Below are 26,529 nucleotides of genomic sequence, written 5' to 3'. Positions count from 1 at the left end.
AATTGCTTGTCATGGTTGGGGCTTGACAATTTTTAAATTTTGAGATGAAATTTTTTCGTATGTCGTGCTCATGACTGACGACTGCTGTTGTCGCTGTCTAGAACTATTATGCGCGGCTTCTACTGAAACAGGCTTTTATATAGGTTAAATAGCATGTTTTAATGTACATGATTCTGTCGACCGTGCTTGGGAAGCAATCATATAACGACCAATCAGAGGTCGAATTTTTCGTTTTGACAAGGCTTGACTATTTACAATAGTACAATAGTGTGAATAATAAAATGACAATTATCTTCTTTTGGGAAGAATCTTAGAAGATTTTCCAATCTAATGCTGCAAGAACGAAGGAAATCCATCGAATACTAACCGATTTATTAGCATTTGAAATTGGACATATTTCTCACTTTTTTCGGTTTTAGATTTTCATTTCACATCCCTATGTAGCCGAACTTCCTGAGAGAAGTATTCTACTTCAAAATAGACCCTAGTTTGTCACTGCGATGTCTTACTTTTATAATGTGCAAATTGTGTTAGGTTTGGCTTTTGGCCTGTTATATCTAGCAAGTGTCAGATCTGTTTTAATCAGGGGCCTATAAACGTCAACATTTTGCCTACCAATCATAAATTCATCACGGCGGTAATATTTCATTTCAAATGCTCACAAAGCTTATCTTATTCAATGAAAGTGCACATTGTACTGAAAACAAATGTTGAGCTCTTGTTTTTTCACATCTAAAACGACATTTACTCGAGAATAAGTCTACCGACAAAATGGGACGTTTACTCTATTTCACTTGTTTTAGGGCAAACCAACCAAAAAGTGGGTACCAGAAACACTGGTACCAGAATCAATGAGTGGTAGATGGAAAATGTATGGAGGTTGACAGTCACAAGAGCCCCAGGTTTTAATATGCTCACTTTAGCAACAAATTTGCAAAAAAAATTAAAATTCGCTAATTTTAAATTTTATTTTTGCCCTGAAAGATGAAAATACTTACAGCCCGATGATTTTTAGCAGACTTTATACCAGCAGCAACAGATTCACCCGAAGATTTGACAACAGCACCACCAGATCCGGAAAATGGCCTGTCTGTTGGTTGGATGTCTGTTATCTGTGCTTTAACTAATTAGCAATCTTGTTTTAAAAACGTGAAGCTGACTATAAAAACTATAAGAAAAATTTAAAACTGGAAAGATTATACAAACAAAGCAAGCAACAACGCGGTAATGTTGAGAGGAGTTTGCTTTTTGCTTTCTGCAGCTTTTTCCGTTTTTGAGGTTACGTCAAACAAGAGAAGAAATCACACACAATTTGACAATCGCATGTAAGAGTTCGTGTAGTTGCGAACAGCCTTTAAAATCTTTTTCAACTTCGTAGTCGCGATTACTCCCTTCAAAGGCTTCAAAGTCAGATTTCATTTCGTTTCCACAGTAAGAACTAAGTAAGAACTGCTGATGTCTCTGTCTAGAACTAATATGACCAGTTTCGGCTGAAACAGGCTATTATATAGGCCAAATTATTCTTTCTGAATTACTAGGTCTATAATTCTGTCGACCGTGTTGACCGTGAAAGCAATCATATAACGGCCAATCAGAGGTCGAAATTTGCGCTTTGACAAGGCTTGACAAATTTCGATAAAACAATAGTTCGAATAATAAAAATATAATTTTCTGCATTTGGGAGTAACGAAAACTAACCGATTTATTAACATTTTAAATTGGACCTATGTAGCCGAACTTCCTGAGAGACGTAGCTCTACGTCAGAAAATGTATTCTAGCAATCTAAGACAAGACGTGACAGCTGGTCACCGTTACATTCAACCAATTTGAACCGGCTGCTGATTGGCTGAATTCGATAACGCAATCGTCACGTAGAAAATACAACGAGGTTACTTTTCACTGTAAAGCAGTGATGCTGGAGAGTCATAATTTAGCTATTATAATTGTTCATAAATAATGATGCAAAAGTATGCAAGGTACATGATATTACCGAGTAATGTATTTCAATGTTATAACTTTAAAAATGCATTGATTAATCGTTTATTACTATTTCGGTTGGGGTCCAAGAAACTTAAAAAAAAAAGTTTGGGTACCAAGAAACTTAGGAAGAAAAAATTTGATAATAGAAGTATGCTTTATTGAACATAGAATAATAAATAAGAATTGAGTATTATTCGCCTATATATTGCAATATTAATTTGTTTTATTTTCATTGACCTGCAGAAGTTGTTAAAAATAATCATTCTGGCATCAACGGTATGGAACGTTCAAAAAATTTCGACGGGGATGACGGCCGTTACGAAAAGAAAAATAAGAAGCCAGCTGTCGCGTCTTGTCTTAGCTAGCAATAAGGTCACTACGCAGCGCTAGTGTACAAGTGCCGTCTGTCTGCGGTTGTAGCATTTGATACTTTTCCAGTGGCGGGTAGATGTCGCTAGCTGTATTTTTTTTATCTACGGTGGGTGGAATTGTGTGTTGGCATGACGGCTGAAGCGGTTTTCAATATTCTGAATCGGTTCTTAGTACCTAGAACGGTTCTTGGTACCTAGCTTGATGAAAGCGTACATCGGCGCTCTATTCGACTCAGTTTTTGTTTTGAGCAATTTTTGAATGTTCGTGGCGTTTTCATGTGCCGAGTTATTAAATAATAACGTTAATTCATTTATTTTTTATTCAAAATACTGATTTTCATTATTTTTGGACTTCATCTTCCTATTTTTCAATAGATAGCGCTTTTGAAAAAATGCTGGTTCGTGTGTCGGTTTCCCTCTCCAATCAGTTTTTTGTGCTTAAACCGGGTCGAAGTGCGGAGCTTGGTGGAAACTTCAATTTGGGTTTTTATTTCTTAACGAAAAAAATATTTATAACTGTTATAACAACAGTTTCTGTTATAACAGGTACAAAAGATGGATAAACGTCACTTTTGAAATATAAACAACACACTTTATAGTTTACTTCTGCAGCATTATCGCATCACTATACGAAGATCATCATTTATTTTTATCATTATTTAGCAAATATGACTGATGCACAGATTGATGATGCTGTTTGGAACGATCTAGCGAACATTCCAGCGGATCCACCAAAAATGCGAGAACTCTGTAACAACTGCAGGTGATTTTCCTATTGATAATGAAGACAGTAAAACCGATTCCGCAATTGAATTTAATTTGTAGACGACCAATACCGGTTTGCTGGTGCTCCGCCCTCCCCAGTAAACCGTTGAATCCTGAAAGCCGTATAGTGTTATTGCAACATCCTGCAGAGGAAAAGCGAGCTCTACGAACCGCTCCGATGCTTTCAATAGGGTTAGCCGCAGGAAAGTGCCTTATTTACAAAGGTATGAAAGCGAAATTACGTTACATTCTTATGGTTCCTTACATCACTCTTATTACAGGTAAAAAGTTCCCAAGATGCGACCCCGAACTGGAGTCCATTCTCACCGACAAGAAGTCACTGCTTCTTTACCCCAGCGCTCGTTCTATTCCAATTGAGCAACTTGACCAATCTGCGGGTCCCTACAATCTTATTCTAATTGATGGTACCTGGCCTCAGGCAAAAGCAATTTATGCCAGCTCCAGTATGCTGCAAGGGATGCGACAGATTAAACTGGTCAGCTCTGGCAACAGTAGCTACATCATCAGGACGCAACCAACAGACGGTTGTCTGAGTACTTTAGAAACTGCCATCGAAGCACTCAGCATTCTGGAACGAGACAACAGCTACCGGGAGCAGCTGCTGCGCCCGCTGCATGCGCTCTGCCAATTCCAACTCGAAAAGGGAGCCGTCACACATCAATCTAAGGAGTTTCTGATTAAACATAATCAATACCCCAAGCTAATTGGACGACGACTGAACAAATTGCTGCGGAATGCCGAACACCTGAAAGACCCCAATAAGGAACACACAGAGATAGAAGTAAAACACTGACGGTATGTTTTTACAGGCTTTTATTGTTAATTTCCTCTTTATATATGTGAGTCATAACATAAAATAGAGAGAATAATGTACGAATTTTACGTTATATACATTTACTCTACGCATTTCCTTGCTGTAAATAAATCTGTTAAATACAGAAAAAATAGCGGATCTTTTTCTTTTAATACATTCCAATTAGCAACAAATGGTTTTTTTTTCTTGCTATCTCTTATTAAGAGCATAAGTTGAAAACCTAAACAGGTAACAGGCATAACAAGTGCAGAGTATTACCAATTTTTGACTTCTACAGAGTGCTAACAATTTTATCTACGGTGAGTTACTGTAGGCGAAAGCCAATAGAATCCGTGGAGTACAAATTTACTCCGGCGTTTATTGGAACAAATTAAGCTTATGCAGTCTATGGTCTAGTTGGGTTAGTACTGATTTTCTTATGCTATACTATGTATAATATGCTTAAAAAGTTACAGCTATACCTCTATGGTTACATTCGAAAAAATGGGTATGTGTTTTTGTGGTTTTCGTTCACATTTTGCTCTGCCTTCGCCAAGCTAAACAGAGTAAAGCTAGTAGAGCGGTTGGCTCTACCGTCATTTAATGTTGATAATTGGTTTGCATATACTGTTTTGTTTGAATATCATATGAGTTTGGTTGTTGTGTATTATTACTCCAATTTGATTCGTTTTACTTTCATATAGTGCCTTCGCAAAAACGTTTTTTTTTGTTTTATTTTCCTTAATCTTATCGGTACTGCTTTAGACGTCTTCTTTTCCATTCCTACTGTCTGGTCTTTCCACTCTAGCGTGATTATAGAAAGCGTTTTTTAAAAATAAATACATCATCACCGAGCCGTAATCCGCGGGTTCAACCCAGGTTTATAGTATATTTTGATGAAAGCTGACAATTATTTAAATAGCAAGGAAAGTGATAATAAGGAGAGTGAATGTTGAACTCATGCCAAACCGTATAAGCTGAATGCTTCATTACCATAGAGAGGAATCTTGGTTTGATTTCTTCAAATAATTTGCGGTCAATACGAATTTGAACTTAATTTTCAATTTTTAGTTAGTTATTTCATTTCAAATTTTCAGTCATTTCATTTCAAATTTGCAGAGAGCTCTAAATTTCTACTGAATGTACAAAATTTGACTCTTTGTTAATAATGTTCAACATACAAAAAATTTACCGAACGTTGAAAAAACAATCATCAAACCGTTTATTGGAAGCTCAGCTGTTTAAAACTTCGTAAAATGTTTTTTGAGTGCGGTTGAATGTAAGTTGTGCAAATTAATCTGCAAAGCGCTAAATGTTTCCAGTATTCTCGTAGTTCCTGTAAATTTTTGTCCGAATCTCCTTATATTCATGCAGACATGCAGACTTCCTCAAAATGTGTGCAGAATTTTGTCTGTGCGGTATTTTTTTTAAATCACGCATTCAATCAATTTTGTTTACATGAAAATAGAAAAAAATCTGAACTAAAAACTTGCAACTTGCATCACTAATTAGTTGATGGAATAAATCGCATTATTCCTGATCTAAGACTTCCTGATTAGCAACAATTTCGCTAAAGCAACCGGTAGGAAATCGTACGGAGAATCGAAAAAAAAGAAAGGATGATGTAGTCAGCGTTGCCAGGTCATTTTTTAAAAAATCTGGAAAAGGCAAAATAAAAATCTGGAAAAAATCTGGCAGTCATTTCGTGGGGTGAAAGGTTAATTTTTCGAATAAAAGTCTTGGGGTACGCAAAATTTGTGGTGACAAAATTGCAAAATTTCGCGCCAAAATCGAAGTGATGACCTTTTTGCGGAACAGAGAAAATAAAATCTGGATAAAATCTGGATCATCCATGAAAAATCTGAATATTTGGACATCAAAGCTGTCTACCTGGATACATGTTCAAAAATCTGGATAATCCAGCTAAATCTGGATACCTGGCAACGCTGGATGTATTGTATGTAATAGCAACAACGAATTAGTTTCATAATACACTGTTAAAACACAGACAAACAGATAAAACAGTGATGACTTTCTGTAGACAATCTTTAATCGATAGATATCAAATGGTTTCAGTTCAGTTGAAGCCCTACTGGGATCGTAACGGCTAGTGTCCTTCCTTGCATTATTATAATGTGTTAAGGTTAGCCAGTCGTATCGGTTGAAATTGGAAGATTTTTATTATACCTAGTTGATCTGGTAACGAATTATATGGTATTTTCAATTTCAGTTAAAATCGAGTATTCCATGACAATTTGTAAACTCTTATTTATCGTTTAACCTGATCTTTGATAACAGAATATATCTTCTTTGTGATTAAATAATTCTGAGATTTTTTTTTATGGCATGAAACATTATCTTTTACAGGTATGGCAGAGCTATTCCGACGGAAAATACTAGGCGAGAATAACAGGCTCTATTACAAAAGTAATACTATTTACAAAAGTATGGGTCGCAAAACCGAAGATTACTTTAGTCCTCAGAGAATAGTCAGTTGAAAACAACTGATCCTATTCTATACTTCTACCTGCCCGTCACGTTCTATTTTAATTCCTGCCTTAACAACCAAGCGCTCGAAGTCATAACGTTAGTCAGTCAGTCCTAATCATAGTTTTCTTTTGCCATTAAATTATTTTGCGATTTTTGTTTGTCTGTTTTTTTAACATCCCAACGATTACCACATTAAACTTACTATACTAATTGTTATTATACATCTATGTAATGAGTATCAGAAAATTTAATTTGTTTTTCTCAATACACTTCTGATTTGCTGCTGACCTCTACGGATCATTTTCGTTTAATTTTCAGTTACTACGGTTCCACTCCACGTTTGTGTAGGTTTTGTTTGCACTGTCACAGTTTGTCACGTGTGATCGTGATAACAGGTAAAAATACTTCACCTTTCAGATAGCGGTTGATTGCGCGTTTACATTATGTACGGATGTGTGCATTTTGAAAATATATTTCGTTCAACTCTGTGCAACTATTTGCATTAATCTATGGATTCTGGTCATATAAGCTGAAGTATGAATCGTCCATGTTAGCATTAGCATCACTGACACTAACATAGGCTAACTCTTCGCTACCCTAGTATTGTTTAAATCTGAGAAAGCAAGAAGTGTTGACCACAAAGCTTAGAAATTTTTCATCTGTTCCTGAAGTCTGCGGTAACTTTTATGTATACGTCGCCTCCAAACATTTCACTTTCCGCTAACTTTTAGCACATGTTCAAGCAGTTGTACATTTGGTTTTATGGTATTTTATTTTTCATTTTTTTTTTTCTCTTACTGGGTTCTTTTTGAATTTATACTGCACTATCGTTCACTACAGTTTGGACTTGAAAATACACGTTTATGCGTTAAAACTTTCTCAAGCTTGCTTCATAATTTTGGTCTAAGTCTCCAAACTACAGAAGCTTATTTCGTTAGGTGATACCAGTCATTAGTTGATCATTTTTAATTTGTTTAAATCATTACATTTTATCACTTCATGGTAAATTTGGAAAAAAATGAGACTCTTTATGAACAGAACTCTTACTGTTTATCATCCTTCAAAATTATAAAAATCCTTTTAATTTAATGCTTGATAAATGTCAAAATATATCAAACACTTTAATCTGTTTATTGTTTCACTGAACAAAACCTTCTGGAAATCATAACTTAACAACAGACCTTTTCAGCTGTTTCAAAACTATAAACCAAGATTGCCTCCTGCTTACTCTCGTAGTTTATGCCAGTCGGCAATCTGCCGGCGTGGCGAGTTGCACACCTCCTTCCAGTGGTTCAGCGCCGATCCGGTGCTGCGTGGACCACCGAGTTCCAACCGGCCGATGACCTCGTTCTTCGTTACTCGGTCCCAATCGAGCAGCATCAGTTCGAGCGAAACGCCCTCCAGGGTAGCCCCAGAACCCTCCATAGATGGGATGTCGAACGCGAAGCTCTCGTTGAACACCGGACTGAGTGTTCGCTTCTTGACGTGTGTTTTCTTCTTCGCGATTCGCTGTCCATTGTACAGAAGGTAGATCTTGACGTACGGATCCGCTAGTCCCGTCACATCCATCCGCGGGAGGTTGCGAGCCTTCAGCAAGACGACAGTCAATCTCGCGGCAGCCGGTTGCCAACAGAGTGAAATCAACAGTTCGCCACGGCCTTGGGCTCGGATCTTCAAGCTGCGTGGCTGAATTTCCCGGCTGAGGGCTACCTGTTGGTTTTCAATCTGCTGTAGGTCGATTCCACTTAGAGGGCAAACCACTTCGCCAATGACGTCATCACGACTGTACCGATCGAAACTAAGCACAACAAAGTGCAGCGACATGCCGGCTAGTTCGTTCAGTGTCAAACCGTAGAAAGTGAAGTCTTCGTCATATACTGGGTTGCGAGTGTTGCGGACGACTCTGAAAATGAAAAATTAAATTGAAGAATTGTGAATCGCTGTTATAAAAACTGTGAGTTAAAAATCCTCGATGGTATCCGTGTGAACGAATCGTGAATTCAGCACAATTGTAACAGTAAAAGTTTCAAAACAATAAATGGTCAGTATAACGTCAGAAGATGCTACAAGTACTGCGCTAATAACTGGTAACGTATGCGTTAAAAAAATGGACTTTTTTCGAATGGTGATATTTATCAATTCTTCCTAAGTTTTCGGGACAAAATTGTTGGAGTAGATCTTACGCTCCACACGCAAAAGTTGGAGCACAGATAACAGATATCCAAGCTAGAATAAAAAACTCCAGAAATCGCGTGTAAGATTTCAAATTCTTACTCGTTTGGAAGGCTAACGACATCTTTCTGCAACTTGCGACTTCCACCACTTTAGTGATGGAAGCACTGGATTATAGTCAAAGCTGCCAGACGCATGAAAATTCTCACAAATAGTAGAGTCGCTGTTTTTGCAACGTTTTTGCAACGTTTTTGTGAGGTTTATGTATTTTTTTTCATATCAACACTAAAACAAACAAATTTATCGCAAATATTAACTGGGATTGAATAAAATTGTCGATTATGTACAAATTATGACTGCTCAAAATTTCTACATTAAAAAACGGCAACACTTCTTATTGCTATAATATCGATAAGAGTTAGAAAACTATCGATTTTATCGAATCATTGACCACTAAGTGTTCTTAGCGCTACCATACTGCGTATTGCGACATGCTAAAAAGACCGTTGCGTCTTTTTACACATGGAGCAAAATTAGCTTGGATGTCTGTTATCTGTGGTTGGAGTGTGCGTAACCAGATCATTTATGAGCGAAATTAGCGCATTTACTGATTAAAATTGGAACCAGTACAACGCATGTGCGTTGGACATAACGCATTTGATGCACTAGCGTATTTTGAATGTATTGCGCAGCTCCAAACCACTACACTTATAAATCATCAGCCGATGTTCAGAAGGTTGGCATCGTTAAAACAGTGCAACCAGCAATCCATACTGATAAGTTGGGTACTGACTCCATTGAAGAAATTATTGTCTGATCGATTCACTTTCATGAATCAGGTCATTTGAAAACATCATTCAATCATTACCAATAAACAAAAACATGAGATTAGTCCAAAACATTTTGCATTTAATTATGACTCTGGTTTCATTCACATACATTCGGTTCTGCGTTACTGGCACCAGCGTCAATAACTTCCGCGGCAACAAGGCTCGCCATTGGCTGTTTCAGTTGCTGACGATTTTTAGGGATGGACGAGCCGTTGATACGCAACGGCTCGCGAAAGTAAACAACGGTTTTTTGAGCGCCTCGAAACTAATCGTCCGCCCGAAGCCGAAGTTTACCGAGACATTACGATTTTTGTGTATATGATACATATTCTGATTTTGATCTCTGTCAATGTATTCCTTGTACAACTTTTGCGTTATGCGTATCACGCATTGGTTGTGCGAAGTCAGAGCAAATTCTGTGCGAATTGGAAGGACACATTGGATGATTAAAGCTTGAACTTTTGCGTGCAGACTTGGCCAGAAATCCTCGATGGAACGCAACTTGGGGACGTTGGGCGGGTCCGCCAACTTGGGTACCACATCGATATTCAGCAGCTCCATCTCCTCCAACGATCGCTTCTAGTAGTGGGCTGACGTCAGATGCGGCCAAAACACCGCGTCTTCGGCCTTTTGGTATTTATTGATGAACGACGCAACTTCCGGCACTTCGTAATATAAATTTCCTTGTTCCTTGTAAAATACGAATTACCCTGCCAGTCGTTGCCATCCTGAGTGGAACGGGTCTCGTCGTCCATCACCACGCCACGTCTATCTTATTCTTATTTAGGCGCTGCCACTGCGTCATTGCCTGCAGCTCCGAGACTAGTGGACGGGATTGCTGCTTCCTGTCATGTAGGTCCATGTTCGCCAGGTACTTTTTCACTGTTTAACCAGTTGCACCGGCCTCCTAGCCGAGTGCACGCAGCAATGTAGCCACTTTTCCATCGGTCTTCCTCTTCAGCATCCTTTGGAGCTTCTTGTCGCTCAGGGTCGTCGGCCGTCCGGAACCGAGCTTTCTCCCAATGCTCTGATTGTTGTCCAATAGTGCTAAGATGTTGTAGATACCGGAACGGGTGTATCCGGTATCCAGGAGCTGCCGCACGATGTCCTTTTTCGACGCGACGAGGTACCGTTCTTTAAACGCGCAGACTTCTGAACGGAATAGCTCTACTGTTTTCGCTATCACGGTTAGAGTTCGACTGCAAGAGCTGTCAATTTTTTTCTGCTGATTCATGGGTTAATGAGATTTATTCTGCATGCGTAGTTTCGTCAGTGCGTGTAAAGGTAAACCCATGAAAAATCGTCAAATTTTGTCCATTTTTTAACGCAAACGATATATAAAATATGCCACCCAACTATAATAGATAAGACGTGTCTTCATTCATATCTCCTTCATTTCTTCCATTACATGCATACTTTCGTCTTTTGCTATTGGGTAAAAGAAGGTTTCGTTATCTTACTTTTGACCAAATAAAATGGTAGAGGAGAATATCACGCTGAAAATTCAAACTCCAGAAAAGTTTAGAAAAAATGGTCTTTCAAATAAGAACTTCATTATGACGAATTATATATAAAAGTCTTCCAGTTGGTCTCAAGATACGATGCTGGCCTAACAAATCAGTCGTCATAGGTTCGAGTCTCGGCTCAATCGGATTTAAGGTAGCGCAAAGTGATTGAAGTTTGGCCTTCACAAATTCGAAAAATTACCCAAGGATTTTTTTTTTTCAGATGATACCAAATTTCGAAGACATAAAAAAATTAAAAAAAAAATATTTCATGTACACTCTCCCCCTTGGGTAAGTTTTCGGTTTATTTTGCGCCACCCCATTTTAGGTCCGATTAAGCTGAAATTTTGAAAATGGGTGCTTGAGCATTTTGGTTGGTAAATGGCTGGACACGTGTCACTTGAGACTCTATTGTAGTCATCCACCTCTGTTCAACAATTACCATCACAACCTCCACGAGGTGCCGACCGAGTTTCGAGTGTTAGGGGCGGCGTACAACAGCGTCTAACCCGAGGCAGGTAGATGGATCATGAAATGCGGTTCCTCGACCGAAAAAGGATAACGATTATTGGGATCTCGGCACTCGAAATGCAAGGGCTCTACTCCATCCGGCACGTGCAGATATCCTGACTAGAGAGCTGCGGAAGGTGAATGTGGAGATCGCAGCTATTTAGGAGGTGCGGTGGCAAAAAAGCTGGAGAACGTGAATTCCGGTCAGTAGTCCTATTGCGGACAGTAAAAACAGTATCGCACGCCAGCTTGGGGGCTAATACGGTCTCGATCAACTAGGTTAGTTGAGAGAATTCGTTATCGTTATTGTTTCCACTTTTCTTTTTTCGACTCTAAGCAAAGTCATGCTATTTTTTAATTTTAATTTAAGGAGTAAATGTAGTAATGAAGATAGAAAATTAAACTAACTGAAAATATGATTGTAGAAACTACGAAAAATATAGTTCAGCAGGTGGGACTCGAACCCACAACTTCCAATCTCCGGTCAGATGTGTTCCCGTTACACCACCGCAGAACGTTAAAGACGTAGTTCTAGAATCGAGTTTTGTATCGCTTATCCAATTCTCGCACTTCGTACATTTACTCAGTAGAGACTATTATTTATAGCTGGCTATTGTTTCAACACCCTCAGTGGAAGTTGGAATGACTTCTCAGTGTGAGAGATAGAAACGTGCCAGTAAGTTGCCATCTCTACCAGCAGCAACATCGACTTGCGTCACAAACATTTTTACTTTTCTTTTTTCGACTCTAAGCAAAGTCATGCTATTTTTTAATTTTAATTTAAGGAGTAAATGTAGTAATGAAGATAGAAAATTAAACTAACTGAAAATATGATTGTAGAAACTACGAAAAATATAGTTCAGCAGGTGGGACTCGAACCCACAACTTCCAATCTCCGGTCAGATGTGTTCCCGTTACACCACCGCAGAACGTTAAAGACGTAGTTCTAGAATCGAGTTTTGTATCGCTTATCCAATTCTCGCACTTCGTACATTTACTCAGTAGAGACTATTATTTATAGCTGGCTATTGTTTCAACACCCTCAGTGGAAGTTGGAATGACTTCTCAGTGTGAGAGATAGAAACGTGCCAGTAAGTTGCCATCTCTACCAGCAGCAACATCGACTTGCGTCACAAACATTTTTACTTTTCTTTTTTCGACTCTAAGCAAAGTCATGCTATTTTTTAATTTTAATTTAAGGAGTAAATGTAGTAATGAAGATAGAAAATTAAACTAACTGAAAATATGATTGTAGAAACTACGAAAAATATAGTTCAGCAGGTGGGACTCGAACCCACAACTTCCAATCTCCGGTCAGATGTGTTCCCGTTACACCACCGCAGAACGTTAAAGACGTAGTTCTAGAATCGAGTTTTGTATCGCTTATCCAATTCTCGCACTTCGTACATTTACTCAGTAGAGACTATTATTTATAGCTGGCTATAAAATAGCATGACTTTGCTTAGAGTCGAAAAAAGAAAAGTAAAAATGTTTGTGACGCAAGTCGATGTTGCTGCTGGTAGAGATGGCAACTTACTGGCACGTTTCTATCTCTCACACTGAGAAGTCATTCCAACTTCCACTGAGGGTGTTGAAACAATAGCCAGCTATAAATAATAGTCTCTACTGAGTAAATGTACGAAGTGCGAGAATTGGATAAGCGATACAAAACTCGATTCTAGAACTACGTCTTTAACGTTCTGCGGTGGTGTAACGGGAACACATCTGACCGGAGATTGGAAGTTGTGGGTTCGAGTCCCACCTGCTGAACTATATTTTTCGTAGTTTCTACAATCATATTTTCAGTTAGTTTAATTTTCTATCTTCATTACTACATTTACTCCTTAAATTAAAATTAAAAAATAGCATGACTTTGCTTAGAGTCGAAAAAAGAAAAGTAAAAATGTTTGTGACGCAAGTCGATGTTGCTGCTGGTAGAGATGGCAACTTACTGGCACGTTTCTATCTCTCACACTGAGAAGTCATTCCAACTTCCACTGAGGGTGTTGAAACAATAGCCAGCTATAAATAATAGTCTCTACTGAGTAAATGTACGAAGTGCGAGAATTGGATAAGCGATACAAAACTCGATTCTAGAACTACGTCTTTAACGTTCTGCGGTGGTGTAACGGGAACACATCTGACCGGAGATTGGAAGTTGTGGGTTCGAGTCCCACCTGCTGAACTATATTTTTCGTAGTTTCTACAATCATATTTTCAGTTAGTTTAATTTTCTATCTTCATTACTACATTTACTCCTTAAATTAAAATTAAAAAATAGCATGACTTTGCTTAGAGTCGAAAAAAGAAAAGTAAAAATGTTTGTGACGCAAGTCGATGTTGCTGCTGGTAGAGATGGCAACTTACTGGCACGTTTCTATCTCTCACACTGAGAAGTCATTCCAACTTCCACTGAGGGTGTTGAAACAATAGCCAGCTATAAATAATAGTCTCTACTGAGTAAATGTACGAAGTGCGAGAATTGGATAAGCGATACAAAACTCGATTCTAGAACTACGTCTTTAACGTTCTGCGGTGGTGTAACGGGAACACATCTGACCGGAGATTGGAAGTTGTGGGTTCGAGTCCCACCTGCTGAACTATATTTTTCGTAGTTTCTACAATCATATTTTCAGTTAGTTTAATTTTCTATCTTCATTACTACATTTACTCCTTAAATTAAAATTAAAAAATAGCATGACTTTGCTTAGAGTCGAAAAAAGAAAAGTAAAAATGTTTGTGACGCAAGTCGATGTTGCTGCTGGTAGAGATGGCAACTTACTGGCACGTTTCTATCTCTCACACTGAGAAGTCATTCCAACTTCCACTGAGGGTGTTGAAACAATAGCCAGCTATAAATAATAGTCTCTACTGAGTAAATGTACGAAGTGCGAGAATTGGATAAGCGATACAAAACTCGATTCTAGAACTACGTCTTTAACGTTCTGCGGTGGTGTAACGGGAACACATCTGACCGGAGATTGGAAGTTGTGGGTTCGAGTCCCACCTGCTGAACTATATTTTTCGTAGTTTCTACAATCATATTTTCAGTTAGTTTAATTTTCTATCTTCATTACTACATTTACTCCTTAAATTAAAGTTATTGTTTCCGGCACATTTTGCATGTTGTAGGATAAGTACAACGATACACCGTGCCCCAGTGCTGAGTCGAGAAATTTTCCAGCTCGAAAAGATCCTCGACCAGATCGGGAATCGAACCCGATATCACAACCGTTGGGAGAGCTAGCCGACCGACATCGCTAACCACAGAACCACGGGGACCACTTGCGGACACTCATTGCGAAAAAGCAGAAAGAGGAGTCGGTTTCGTGCTAATTGGGAAACAGATGAAGCATGTCATTAGATGGAGGCCGATCAGTGACCGTATATGCATGTTAAGAATTGAAGGTAAGTTCTTCAATTGCTGCCTAATCGATGACGAACACTATCTCGTGGTATCTAAGATCCACGCCCAGTTGCCCAACATATTGATATCGAGGACAACGAGAAAGGTACGGCTGAACATTGACGGTTATCAACAGTAGAAGTGGCTGCAGAGTACTCGCAGAAAGTTGATGAGCAAGTTGGATGGAACCTCAACGAACAGTGGAGGCATGTCCATAGTGCGATCACCACCACAGCGCGAGAAGTGTTGGGTACAGCTGCGACAACCACACTTCACGAGTGATTTGACGCTGAGTGCCCGCGAGAAACGGATGTGAAGAACCTCGTCAGATGTCATATGTTGGCTACGGCTATGACACGTCAGAGCGTAAGGAGATTTAGAGCAGTTGGAGCCGCTGGAAAGAGACTCCATCGCAGGAAGAAACGTCAGCATTGGGAGCGTATTCTTGCTTCTCCAGGCATGATGCGCGGCACTTTTACAAAAAAAAATTAACGAAATTAGGAACCAAAACGTATCTGATTCTATCATGTGCAACGATAGAGAGAGGAACCTGATGCTCGATAAATCAGAGGTGGGGTTGAAAGCACCATTTTAGTGTGCAGTCGAACGTCGAAGAAGAAAGAGGTGCCGAAAGGAGCAGGATTGATATTGGGAATGATGGGCAGGCTATAGATCCCCAACCATGGACAATGTAGAAGAAGCAGTTGAGGAGCTGGGCTGCAAAACCTGCTTCTCAAAGTCGGGAGCAAACAGCTGTATCGTACCATTCATCGGCTCATGCTGAAAGTGTGGCTGATGAGAAACTCCCCTCGGATTGGTTGGAGGGTCCGATCTTAACAAAAGGCCACCACCTGGACTGTAGTTACTATCGGAGCACTACTTTTCTCAATACCGAGTATAAAATTCTCTCCCGCATTATGTTCCATCGACTGAGGCCGTGGCAGGAAACATTTGTTTGCGAATACCAACGTGGTCTTCGAGTGGGACGTTACACAACGGACCTAGTGTTCCCACACTTCACCACGGACCAACTTGCAGATTCACCATCTGCAGAGCAGCGTACGACTCAGTTAAGGGGTTATATACCTTCATCAAGAAGGTATGTGTGTGTGTGTGTAACGCTCTCCCAATCTCACTCACTTTTCTCAGAGATGGCTGGACCGATTTTCATAAAATTAATTGCAAATGAGAGGTCTAGTTGCCCCATAAGACGCTATTGAATTTCATTGCAATCGGATTTTTAGTTTAGAGGTTATGTTTAAAAATGTGAAAATCGCGAAACATCATTTTCTCAGAAACTACTCAACCGATTTTAACAAAATTGGTTTTAAATGAACAAGCTACTTAAAAAACCCTTAACTTTTGAGTTTCATGAAGATTGAACGTGTGGTTCAGAAGTTATGAAAAGAAACGTGTTCTGGAGAGTGTTTAATCTCACTCATGTTTCTCAGAGATGGCTGAACCTATTTCCATAAAATCAGTGTCATTTGAAAGGTCTAATTACCCCATAGGACCCTATTGATTTATTTTGCAATTGGACTATTACTTTGCCTGTTATGTTTAAAAATGTGAAATCCAGCTTTGAAAAGAAACATATTCCGAAGACTACTTAAACTCACTCACTTTTCTCAGAGATGGCTGAACCGATTTCCTCGAAATTAGTGTCAAATGAAAGGTCTAGCTGCCTCATAACACCCTATTAAATTTCAATGTAATCAGTCTGTTACTTTGTCTGTAATGTATCAAAATATGACAATCACGAAACTTCATTATCTCAGAAACTACACAACCGATTTGAACAATATTTTGGTATCAAATGAACGGGCTAGTTAAAGGTTTATTGATGAATTTTTTAGTGATTAAACACGTGGTTCAAAAATTGTGAAAAAAAAACATGTTCCGGTGACTTTTCAAATTCACTCGTTTTCCCAAAAATGGCTAGACTAAATTCAACAATCTTAGTGTCAAATGAAAAGTAGGTTCCCATTTTATTCGACTATAATCGTATTTCTAATCCAACCGTTATGTATTAAATTATAAAAATAACGAAAGTCTATTATCTCAAAGATCACACGACTTATTTGAACATATCTTGTGTCATTTAAACGGGTTGTCTCTCAAACTCACTAGTAATAAATTCCATAGCAATTTAATATGTGGTTCAAAGTTATGAAAAGAAACGAAATTCAAAGACTATTTAAAACTTTACTGCTTTGATCAAAACATATGGCCTCAACAAAATTTAAATTTGGTATTGTGCTATTCGTACGTTCCCGGTAGTGCTCGTGATTGAAGTGTACGAAATTCAAAGTCATTTCTTTTATTTCGCTATGTCTTCAGCACGAATATTTTACTCCTAATTAATATTTTTTTTATCTTTTTGCCTTTATCCTAGAAAGGTATAGCAATCACTTGCAAAACCGAAGATATGAAAGTGCTTCAAAGGGCCGAATGGCATATATCTTTCGACTCAGTTCGACAAGCTGAGCATTTTCTGTATGTATGTATGTGTGTGTGTGTATGTGCAGATTTTTATTTTCACTCACTTTTCCCAGAGATGGCTGGACCGATTTTAATGAAATTATATGCAAATGAAAGTTCTAGTTGCTCCATAAGACCCTATTGAATTTCATTGTAATTGGATTTTTTTTTATAGGTTATGTTTAAAAATGTAAAAATCACGAAACATCAATATCTCAAAAACCACACAACCGATTTCAAAAAAATTGGTATCAAATGAACGGGCTATCTTAAAAACCCTTAACTTTTGAATTTTATATAGATTGAATATGTGGTTCAAAAGTTATGAAAAGAAACGTTTTCTGAAGACTGTTTAATTTCACTCATGTTTCTCAGAGATGGCCGGACCAATTTCCACAAAATAAGTGTTATATGAAAGGTCTAGTTACCCCATAAGACCCTATTGATTTGTTTTGCAATCGGACTGGGGTAACGGGGGTATTTGGGCCAGCTTTGGGAAGTGCTCGCACAGTTCATTAAAAACAAACACAATTTTCCAACATAAATACCCACTCTATTATACCATTGTTAAAAGCAAAGTGTCTACTTTAATATAAACCATTCAACAATGCAATATATTGAAAAATATCCTAGAAATATCAAAATTTCTACGAAGTACTAAAAACATATTTTGGTCCACCAAATTTTTACTTTGGCCCACCTTTATATCTACAGACTTGTATGGATATAATTCGGACTAATTATATATAAGATCATCATCGTTATTTTAAGAGCAAAAATAGTGGGTTTGAGGAGAACATCCTTCTGCTGTGAATTTTTATAAATTTTAGGCAACTAAAAATGAAATGTTTTTTCTTATTGCGGTTTGATAGGGATTCTCATCCAATTTCATATCTTTTAATGTGATAAATTAAGAAGTAATTACCTGTAAATTGTCACAAGCTGCTTCTTTGTTCACGTGCAACGGCCGAACGGTAATCAAGGGAGATGTCAAAACTTGGCATGGCCAAAATATGTTTGCTTCAGAAAGAGGCAAACATATTTCGGCCATGCGTTTAACCACTTTTTCAACCTTTTCCAACATGTTAGAGTATACAAACTGTTTCTATGACATTTTATTGATGTTACTACAACAACGAATTGTTTCAAAAGCATACATATTTGTTAAAATACCTTCCGGACGTTGAATTGTATATTACCACTTCCTCTTGACTTTTGGTTGACTCAGCCATGACTTTGAATATGTATGAACTAATTCCAAAATAACACTACCTAGAGCCAGTTTTTCGCCGAAAACTATAGAATAGTATGATTCTTAGGTGTGTTATTCAATGTTGCATGCATAGTTTTCTAATATTCATTGAAATTATCAGATAAAATGCGTAAAATGCTACCGGGTGGGCCAAAATATGCATGTGGGCCGAAATACCCCCGTTACCCTATTACTTTGCCTGTTATGTTTAAAAATGTGAAATCTAGCTATGAAAAGAAACATATTCCGAAAAATACATAAACTCACTCACTTTTCTCAGAGATGGCTTAACCGATTTTCACGAAATTAGTGTCAAATGAAAGATCTAGCTGACTCATAACACCCTATTGAATTTTACTGTAATCGAACTGTAACTTCGTTTGTAATGTACCGAATTGTGAAAATCACGAAACTTCATTATCTCAGAAAGTACCCAACCGATTTGATCAATAGTATTATCAGATGAACGGGCTAGTTGAGAGTTAACTGATGAATTATGATTGAACACGTGGTTTCAAAGTTTGGCTATCCTATACGTTCCCATTTCATTTCATTATTATCGAACTAAGCAACCGTTATGTATTAAATTGTTAATAAAACAACGAAATTCTATTATCTATTAAGATTACACGACTTATTTGAACATAAATAGTGTCATACGAACGAGTCATCTCTCAAGCTTACAAATAAAAAACTTCATAACAATTTGATATAAGTTTGAATGAGAAAGGCTGGGTCTGACCGCTTGGTGGATTAATTTAGGTTTTTAAAAAATGTTCGATATTAAATTCCCCAGCCGTTGAACGATCGGTTTTTGATATATGAAGCTCAACTTTTTTGAAAAACAAATTTTGATATAATTTTAGCGCTCAAAACAGGTTTTTTGGAAAAAACGTTCCCGTTTGCACTGAAAACAAAATACTTATGAAAATGATCGTTCAGATACCCGGCATACTTCTAAACTAATGAAATGATATAATTTTTTCTATTTTAGTTGATTTGCTGGGCAGCTACCGTAAAGTTTCACGCTTAACAAAAAAAATCCAGACTTTCCTCTTTTTTTCTCGAGCAAAAAAGGTATATAACCCCTTAAGAGAAATTATTTCTGGCAGATAACGTGCGGGCATAGTTTTCCAACAAAATTAATCAGACTGAATTTACGTATATCGTCCAAAAACCAGTGCAGTGTCCAGATCCAGAGTTAAGAGCACTTGCGTTCCTGGCGTCAAAAAAAAAAAAAAAACAAAGATGTCGACGACTTGAAGTTTATCTTTCAAAACGAAATTCATGGAAATCAACATATGGTAGATTCAGTAGATTGCAGGAATAATTGCGTAGAAGTAACCGTAATCAACCAACGAATAATGTTTCGAAATCTGAACTGCAAACAGACGTCCAAGCTGAGTTCTAAACTTGTGTAAAGATTTTGGTAGTAGCAATTCGTAACCAGATAGCGCTACCAGTGACGCGAGCCTCATACACCAGCGAAAAAAAAATGTATTGTAGCGATTAGGTCACCAGGCGGCGCTAGTATACAAGTGATTTATAACGCAATTCTCTTTGAAAATTTACACGGAATTTTCGATCAATTTTGTTCTTGCTCGGACGTCTGTCTGTGCCTGAACCAACCAAAATTATGTAATGGGACAAGATTGGCTGAAAAGCAACTAAAAACCAATGTATTACAAGCAACGGTACTTTAAGGTAAATTCATTTCATTAGTTGAATAAAAAAACCGTAAATTGAGAAACTCCGTCTTAAAGTCGTTCGAATTGAATCCGTCTGGATCTGGAAGCAAGCGTGACGCGACAGATCCGGACAAAATTACTAACATGTCCGGATATGTTCAGCGGTCTGTCGGTTAGTGCGTCTGCTATAGAATGCTGCGATCGAATGAGTCGCCTGCTCAACCTTGCTGCTCTGCTGCTCTGCCGACTGCGAGCCGACGCAGTTCCCAGTAAGAGTAAACCTCTTGTTGCAGCAATCGGTTATACAATAAAGACTAAATTTCTGCATGCTAGTTTTTATACGTGACTACTGAGAGATAAACTTCCGGTATCTTTGTGGACTAAAGCGAGTAAAACAACAACAACAACAACAAATCGGTTATAAAGTAAAATCGTTTGTAAATTTTAGCGTCGGCTGTGGTGGGAAAGCAGGCCTTGTTTCAGCTCTGATTTGTCTAAACATGCGATGACCAAGGCCCTACATTTTTCAATAGTACAAAAGTTAGTATCACAAAATCATAACACAGCTATACCTCGATTATACGCACCCTCGATTTTACGTACTTCGATTTTACGCACATTTTACCTCGATTTTATGCACACTTTTTTCAAACACATTTTTAAGTCAAATGTTTTTTATTTTAATTGTACACATTGCAGGTAATATATACATTAGACATCGTTCCAGCATAAGGGGTTATTCATATACCACGTTTTAGCTAAAATTAGAGGTGGAAGGTAGGAAAGTGATCACGGTCCGTATAATTTTTCGGGAATTTTTTAATCGTTTTACCACGGAGAGAGAGAGAGAGTCTGAATTTAGCCAAAATATGTCCACGTGGGATATGGATAGCACCTAATGGAAACTAGAAATCGTTTTATTTCATTGTTTTAAAAATTTAATATCAACTATTTGATCCCCCCCACACATTCGAATATTTATCGTTTGTGTGCGGTAGAGCGTAACGCTCCCGCAAAATGGACGACATGCAGATGCAACTTTTCCTGGATGTTGAAACAAATGGGGAAGAAATTGAAATTTCCCCCAGCAGTTCTCCCTTGCCTTCCCCTGTACCACCCCCGCTACCTAGCCCCGTACCAGGGGTACCGGAAATACGGGTAAAAGCTTACCCAGATGCCGCTAGCGGTCCCTACGTCGTTTACTTCCGGCCCATAAAAAAACCTTTGAATATAATTCAAATAGGCAAAGACCTGGCAAAACAGTTTTCGGCCGTAACCGAGATTACGAAGGTGAGGCCGAACAGACTGCGAGTTGTCGTGAGTAGCTTGAAGCAAGCAAACGAAATTGCTAGCTACGAGCTCTTTACAAGGGAGTACCGCGTGTACATCCCTGCCAAGGACGTGGAGATCGACGATGTGGTTACCGAAGGAAGCCTCACGGTCGATGACATTTTGCGTCACGGGGTTGGCTGCTTCAAGAACCCCCCGATACAAGATTTAAAGATACTGGATGTCATGCAATTGCATTCAGTATCCATCGAAGAAGGGAAGAAGAAATTCCTCCGTTCGGATTCCTTCCGTGTAACATTCGCCGGATCCGCACTACCGAACTACATCTCTTTGGACAGGGTTCGTCTGCCTGTACGCCTGTTCGTACCGCGGGTCATGCATTGCCAAAACTGCAAGCAGTTAGGTCATACAGCCACCTACTGCTGCAACAAGGCACGCTGCAGCAAGTGCGGAGGCAATCATGCTGAGACCGCTTGCAGTGAGGATACTGAAAAGTGTCTTTACTGCGAGGGAACTCGGCATGACCTTTCGGCGTGTCCCGCGTACAAACACACGAGGAAAAAATTAAGCGTTCCCTTAAGAAACGATCAAAGCGCTCTTTTGCAGAAATGCTTAAGAGGGCTGAGCCACCCTCGACAGGAAACATTTTTTCCTTTTTGCCAACCGATGAGGGTACCTCTGACGATCCCGTCGAAGGGTGTTCTTATGCCATGCCAGAAGGATCTAGGAAGAGGAGAATGATCAACTCTCCTAATCTTTCTCGCAAAGGCCGCAAGATAACCCCTAGCGGAATGACCAATAAGCCAACACAAAAAGGAAGCGGTGAAGAAAAACCGAAGCAAGTTCCTCCCGGTTTTAATTTTAAATCAAACCAGGAGTACCCACCGCTTCCTGGGGCACCAAAAACCCCTCGTGCACCCATTTCTCGATCAGAAGATAAAAAAGAAACAGGGTTCATAAAATTTTCTGATATTGTGGACTGGATAGTTAAAACATTCAACATACCAGATCCCCTACAAAATATTCTTCTTGCCCTTCTTCCTACAGTGAAAACCTTTTTGAAGCAACTAGCAGCAACTTGGCCCCTCATTTCAGTTATTATTTTTTTCGATGACTAATACGGCGAAAGAGGTTAGGAATTTTATCACTGTGTTACAGTGGAACTGCAGAAGTATCATCCCCAAATTCGATTTATTTTCTCATTTGATAAATACGTACAATTGTGACGCATTCGCGCTCTGTGAAACCTTTCTCAATTCAAACGATCAACTCAACTTCCACGATTTTAACATTATTCGTCGAGATCGAGACTCACACGGTGGAGGGGTACTTTTAGGTGATTAAAAAGTGCTATTCCTTCTTCAGAATCAACCTCCCCTCGATCTCGAGTATTGAAGTCGTTGCCATTCTAACCAATATGAATGGAAAAGATCTTTGCCTTGTTTCACTATATATACCTCCAGCAGCGCGAATTGAACAGAAGCAACTTTCTGATATAGCAGAATTGCTTCCCGCACCTTTTCTGATAATGGGAGATTTTAACTTTCACTGTTCGCAATGGGGGTCGCTGTACGACGACAACCGATCTTCGTTAATCTGTTCCTTAATCGATGACTTCAATATGACACTTTTGAATACTGGGGAAGCGACACGTGTACCTAATCCTCCAGCTCGTGAAAGCATGCTTGACCTATCCCTTTGCTCAACATCACTAGCGTTAGATTGCCGGTGGAAAGCAATCAATGATCCCCACGGTAGTGATCACCTTCCAATCGTTATCTCAATTGCTAATGGTTCAACTCCCCCGGACCCAATCAATATTTCATACGACCTTACTCGTAATATTGATTGGAAGTCATATGAGACGATCATAGCGGAATCCATCGAGTCTCACGAGGAACTTCCTCCGGAGGAAGAATACGCGTTCCTTTCTGGCTTGATCATCGACGCCGGGACTCAAGCTAAGACGAAACCGATACCCGGGGTAACGATTAGACAGCGTCCTCCCAACAAGTGGTGGGACAAAGAGTGCTCTGAACTGTACGCGCAAAGGTCCTCGGTGTATTCGGCCTACCGAAAACACGGTACTCTTGATCTGCTCCGAAAGTACGATGTACTGGATAGACAGATGACGAGTTTAATTAAAGCGAAAAAACGCGGATACTGGCGGCGGTTTGTAAACGCGTTGTCAAGAGAAACAGCGATGAGCACTCTTTGGGACACGGCCAGACGCATGCGGAATCGTAACGTTTCTAATGAGAGCGAGGAATATTCAGGCCGTTGGATACTCGATTTTGCCAAAAAGGTCTGCAGGGACTTTCACCAAATTTGAATAACATTTTGCTCAATTTGTTGTCAGAAAAGCATATGTATTTCTCACATGGCGATTCGACAACTTCCCGAATTAGTTACATGGGTCTTCCCCAGGGCTCATGTTTATGCCCCCTTTTATATAATTTTTACGTCAAGGACATCGATGAATGTCTTGCAAATTCATGCACGCTAAGGCAACTTGCAAACGATAGCGTTGTATCCATAACTGGTAGCGAAGCTAGCGATCTGCAAGGACCATTGCAAGATACCTTAGACAATTTGTCTGAATGGGCTCTTAAGTTGGGTATCGAATTCTCTCCGGAGAAAACTGAGTTGGTCGTTTTTTCTAGGAAGCATAACCCAGCTCAGCTGCAGCTCATACTAACGGGTAAAACGATCTCTCAGGTTTTAGTCGCTAAATATCTCGGGGTCTGGTTCGACTCTAAATGCACCTGGGCTTGTCATATTAGGTACCTGACACAAAAATGCCAACAGAGGATTAATTTTCTTCGTACATTACCGGAACATGGTGGGGTGCCCAACAAGGAGACCTTCTAAGGTTATACCAAACAACGATATTGTCAGTTCTTGAGTACGGGTGTTTCTGCTTCCGCTCCGCAGCAAACACACATTTGATCAAACTGGAACGAATACAATATCGTTGTTTGCGTATTGCCTTAGGTTGCATGCAGTCGACCCATACGATGAGTCTTGGAGTGCTAGCGGGTATCCTTCCGTTGAAACATCGCTTTTGGAATCTCTCTTATCGGTTGCTAATTCGATGCACAGTTATGAACCCATTAGTAATTGAAAATTTCGAGAGGTTGGTCGACCTCCAATCCCAAACCAGATTTATGACTTTATATTTTGACTACATGGCTCAAGATATTAATCCTTCTTCATACGATTCCTCCAATGTCGTACTTTTAGATACTTCTAATAATGCTATATTCTTCGACACCACCATGAAAGAAGATATTATTGGTATCCCGGATCAATTGCGACCGCAAGAGATCCCTAAGATTTTTTCTAATAAGTTCAAACATGTTAGTTGTGATAAAATGTTTTACACTGACGGATCTAATCTAGATGAGTCCACTGGCTTCGGTGTTTTTCACGAAAATTTTACCGCCTCCTACAAACTCGATGCTCCTGCTTCCGTGTACGTCGCAGAACTTGCCGCTATTTAGTACTCTCTTGGGATCATCGAAACCCTGCCCATAGACCACTACTTCATCTTCACAGACAGTCTCAGTTCCATTGAGGCTCTGCGATCGATGAAGACTGTGAAGCACACCCCGTATTTCCTGGGGAAAATACGGCGGTTTTTAAGTGCTTTAACAGATAAAAATTACCGGGTTACCTTAGCGTGGGTCCCTTCTCATTGCTCGATTCCGGGTAACGAAAAGGCTGACTCTTTAGCTAAGGTGGGTGCTATTGATGGCGATATTTATGAGAGACCAATTGCTTATGATGAATTTTATAGCATTTTGCGTCAGAGAACACTCAACAGTTGGCAATCATCATGGAACTCAGATGAACTGGGACGGTGGCTACATTCCATTTTTCCTAAGGTGTCGACGAAAGCATGGTTCAAGGGGTTGGATGTAGGTCAGGACTTCATTCGCGTGATGTCCAGACTTATGTCCAATCACTATACGTTAAACACGCATCTCTTTCGTATAGGGCTTGTAGACAGTAATCACTGCGTTTGTGGCGATGGCTACCATGACATCGAGCATGTTGTTTGGTCGTGTGCCGAATTCTGTCATGTTAGGTCCGAGCTTATAGATTCCCTCCGGGCCCGAGGAAAACAACCGAACGTTCCCGTTAGAGACATTCTGGGAAGCGGTGATCTTCAGTACATGACACAACTGTACTGTTATTTGAAAAAGACTGACATTAAAATTTAATATTCTCTTGTCTATTTGTCAGAATACCCGTATACGACGCTGGAGACACGAACACGAAGAGCCTAAATTTATGTTTGAAAAACAAATAGAACACCAGTCGAAACACAAATAGATCGTATATCTTAATTAGTTTAAAGCAAGAATTGTAACTCCCCTCCTCTCACCTTCAATCCCCACTAGCTCGTAGTCGGCCGCGAGAAATAAAAAAAAGGCCTCCCTCCTTTTCCTGCTAATCTAGAATTAATAAAAAGTGTACTTGGCTCAGTTAAACTTTAAATTGTATCGTGCCGTGTCAAATAAACCATATTTAAATTAAAAAAAAAGTATTATATTTCAGAAGACAAAAGTATTATCTTCAACGTTGTTGAAGACGTCACACTGATCAAACAAACTGTTTTGGCACTCGAATTATTAGTAATAATCAATACCTTCCCATAACAGCATTTTTAAATAGCTTCTACAAAATAAGTCGTGTTCCTAAAAAAATACCAATAGCACAAAATGGCATCTTTGGCCCATAGAAACGTCTATGCAAAGTTTCAGCCAAACCAAAATGACAATAATAATATTAAAACTGGGACATTTATTGTGGAACTACTTTGTGCAGCTGAAGGAGCATTTTTTAAATAATCGAGGTGATTTCACTACTGTGGATTAGAGAACGTCTAATAATTAGGTAACACAAATAATGCAATTCTTTTTAGGACTTTGAAATTTTGTTTGTATGGGTGGTAAGACTTTCCAAACC

General features: G+C 39.1%; 2 protein-coding genes across 3 annotated transcripts in view; one reads left to right on the top strand and one right to left on the bottom strand.

The window, feature by feature from the left end:
* Nucleotides 1-2,729: 2,729 nt before the first annotated feature.
* Nucleotides 2,730-4,068, top strand: LOC129730651 (tRNA-uridine aminocarboxypropyltransferase 2-like). The gene is made up of 4 exons (XM_055690159.1): nt 2,730-2,898; nt 3,016-3,115; nt 3,178-3,341; nt 3,399-4,068. Exons 1-4 carry the CDS (start codon nt 2,745-2,747, stop codon nt 3,929-3,931), a joined length of 951 nt encoding a protein of 316 aa, XP_055546134.1. The 5' UTR covers nt 2,730-2,744; the 3' UTR covers nt 3,932-4,068.
* LOC129730650 (synaptotagmin-11) overlaps nt 3,935-26,529 on the bottom strand; it is a 76,334-nt gene continuing 53,739 nt past the window's right edge. For both annotated transcript variants that reach the window (XM_055690157.1, XM_055690158.1), the window contains exon 3: nt 3,935-8,324. In XM_055690157.1, the coding sequence (XP_055546132.1) occupies nt 7,646-8,324 (679 nt within the window). In that variant the 3' untranslated portion in view covers nt 3,935-7,645. The remainder of the gene's footprint in view (nt 8,325-26,529) is intronic.

This window comes from Wyeomyia smithii, chromosome 3 (genome assembly GCF_029784165.1).
Source record: "Wyeomyia smithii strain HCP4-BCI-WySm-NY-G18 chromosome 3, ASM2978416v1, whole genome shotgun sequence".
In the NCBI taxonomy this organism is placed as follows: Eukaryota; Metazoa; Arthropoda; class Insecta; order Diptera; family Culicidae; genus Wyeomyia; species Wyeomyia smithii.
Note: the sequence above shows the minus strand (reverse complement) of the source record. Positions and strands in the feature narration are given on the sequence as shown.

What these genes read in the sequence shown, in the direction of transcription:
- LOC129730651 (XM_055690159.1), top strand. Translation starts at nt 2,745, where the DNA reads ATGCTGGTTCGTGTGTCGGTTTCCCTCTCCAATCAGTTTTTTGTGCTT. An exon ending in AACAGTTTCTGTTATAACAG is followed by an intron (nt 2,899 to 3,015) that starts GTACAAAAGATG and finishes ATCATTATTTAG; the next exon opens with CAAATATGACTGATGCACAG. An exon ending in GAACTCTGTAACAACTGCAG is followed by an intron (nt 3,116 to 3,177) that starts GTGATTTTCCTA and finishes TTTAATTTGTAG; the next exon opens with ACGACCAATACCGGTTTGCT.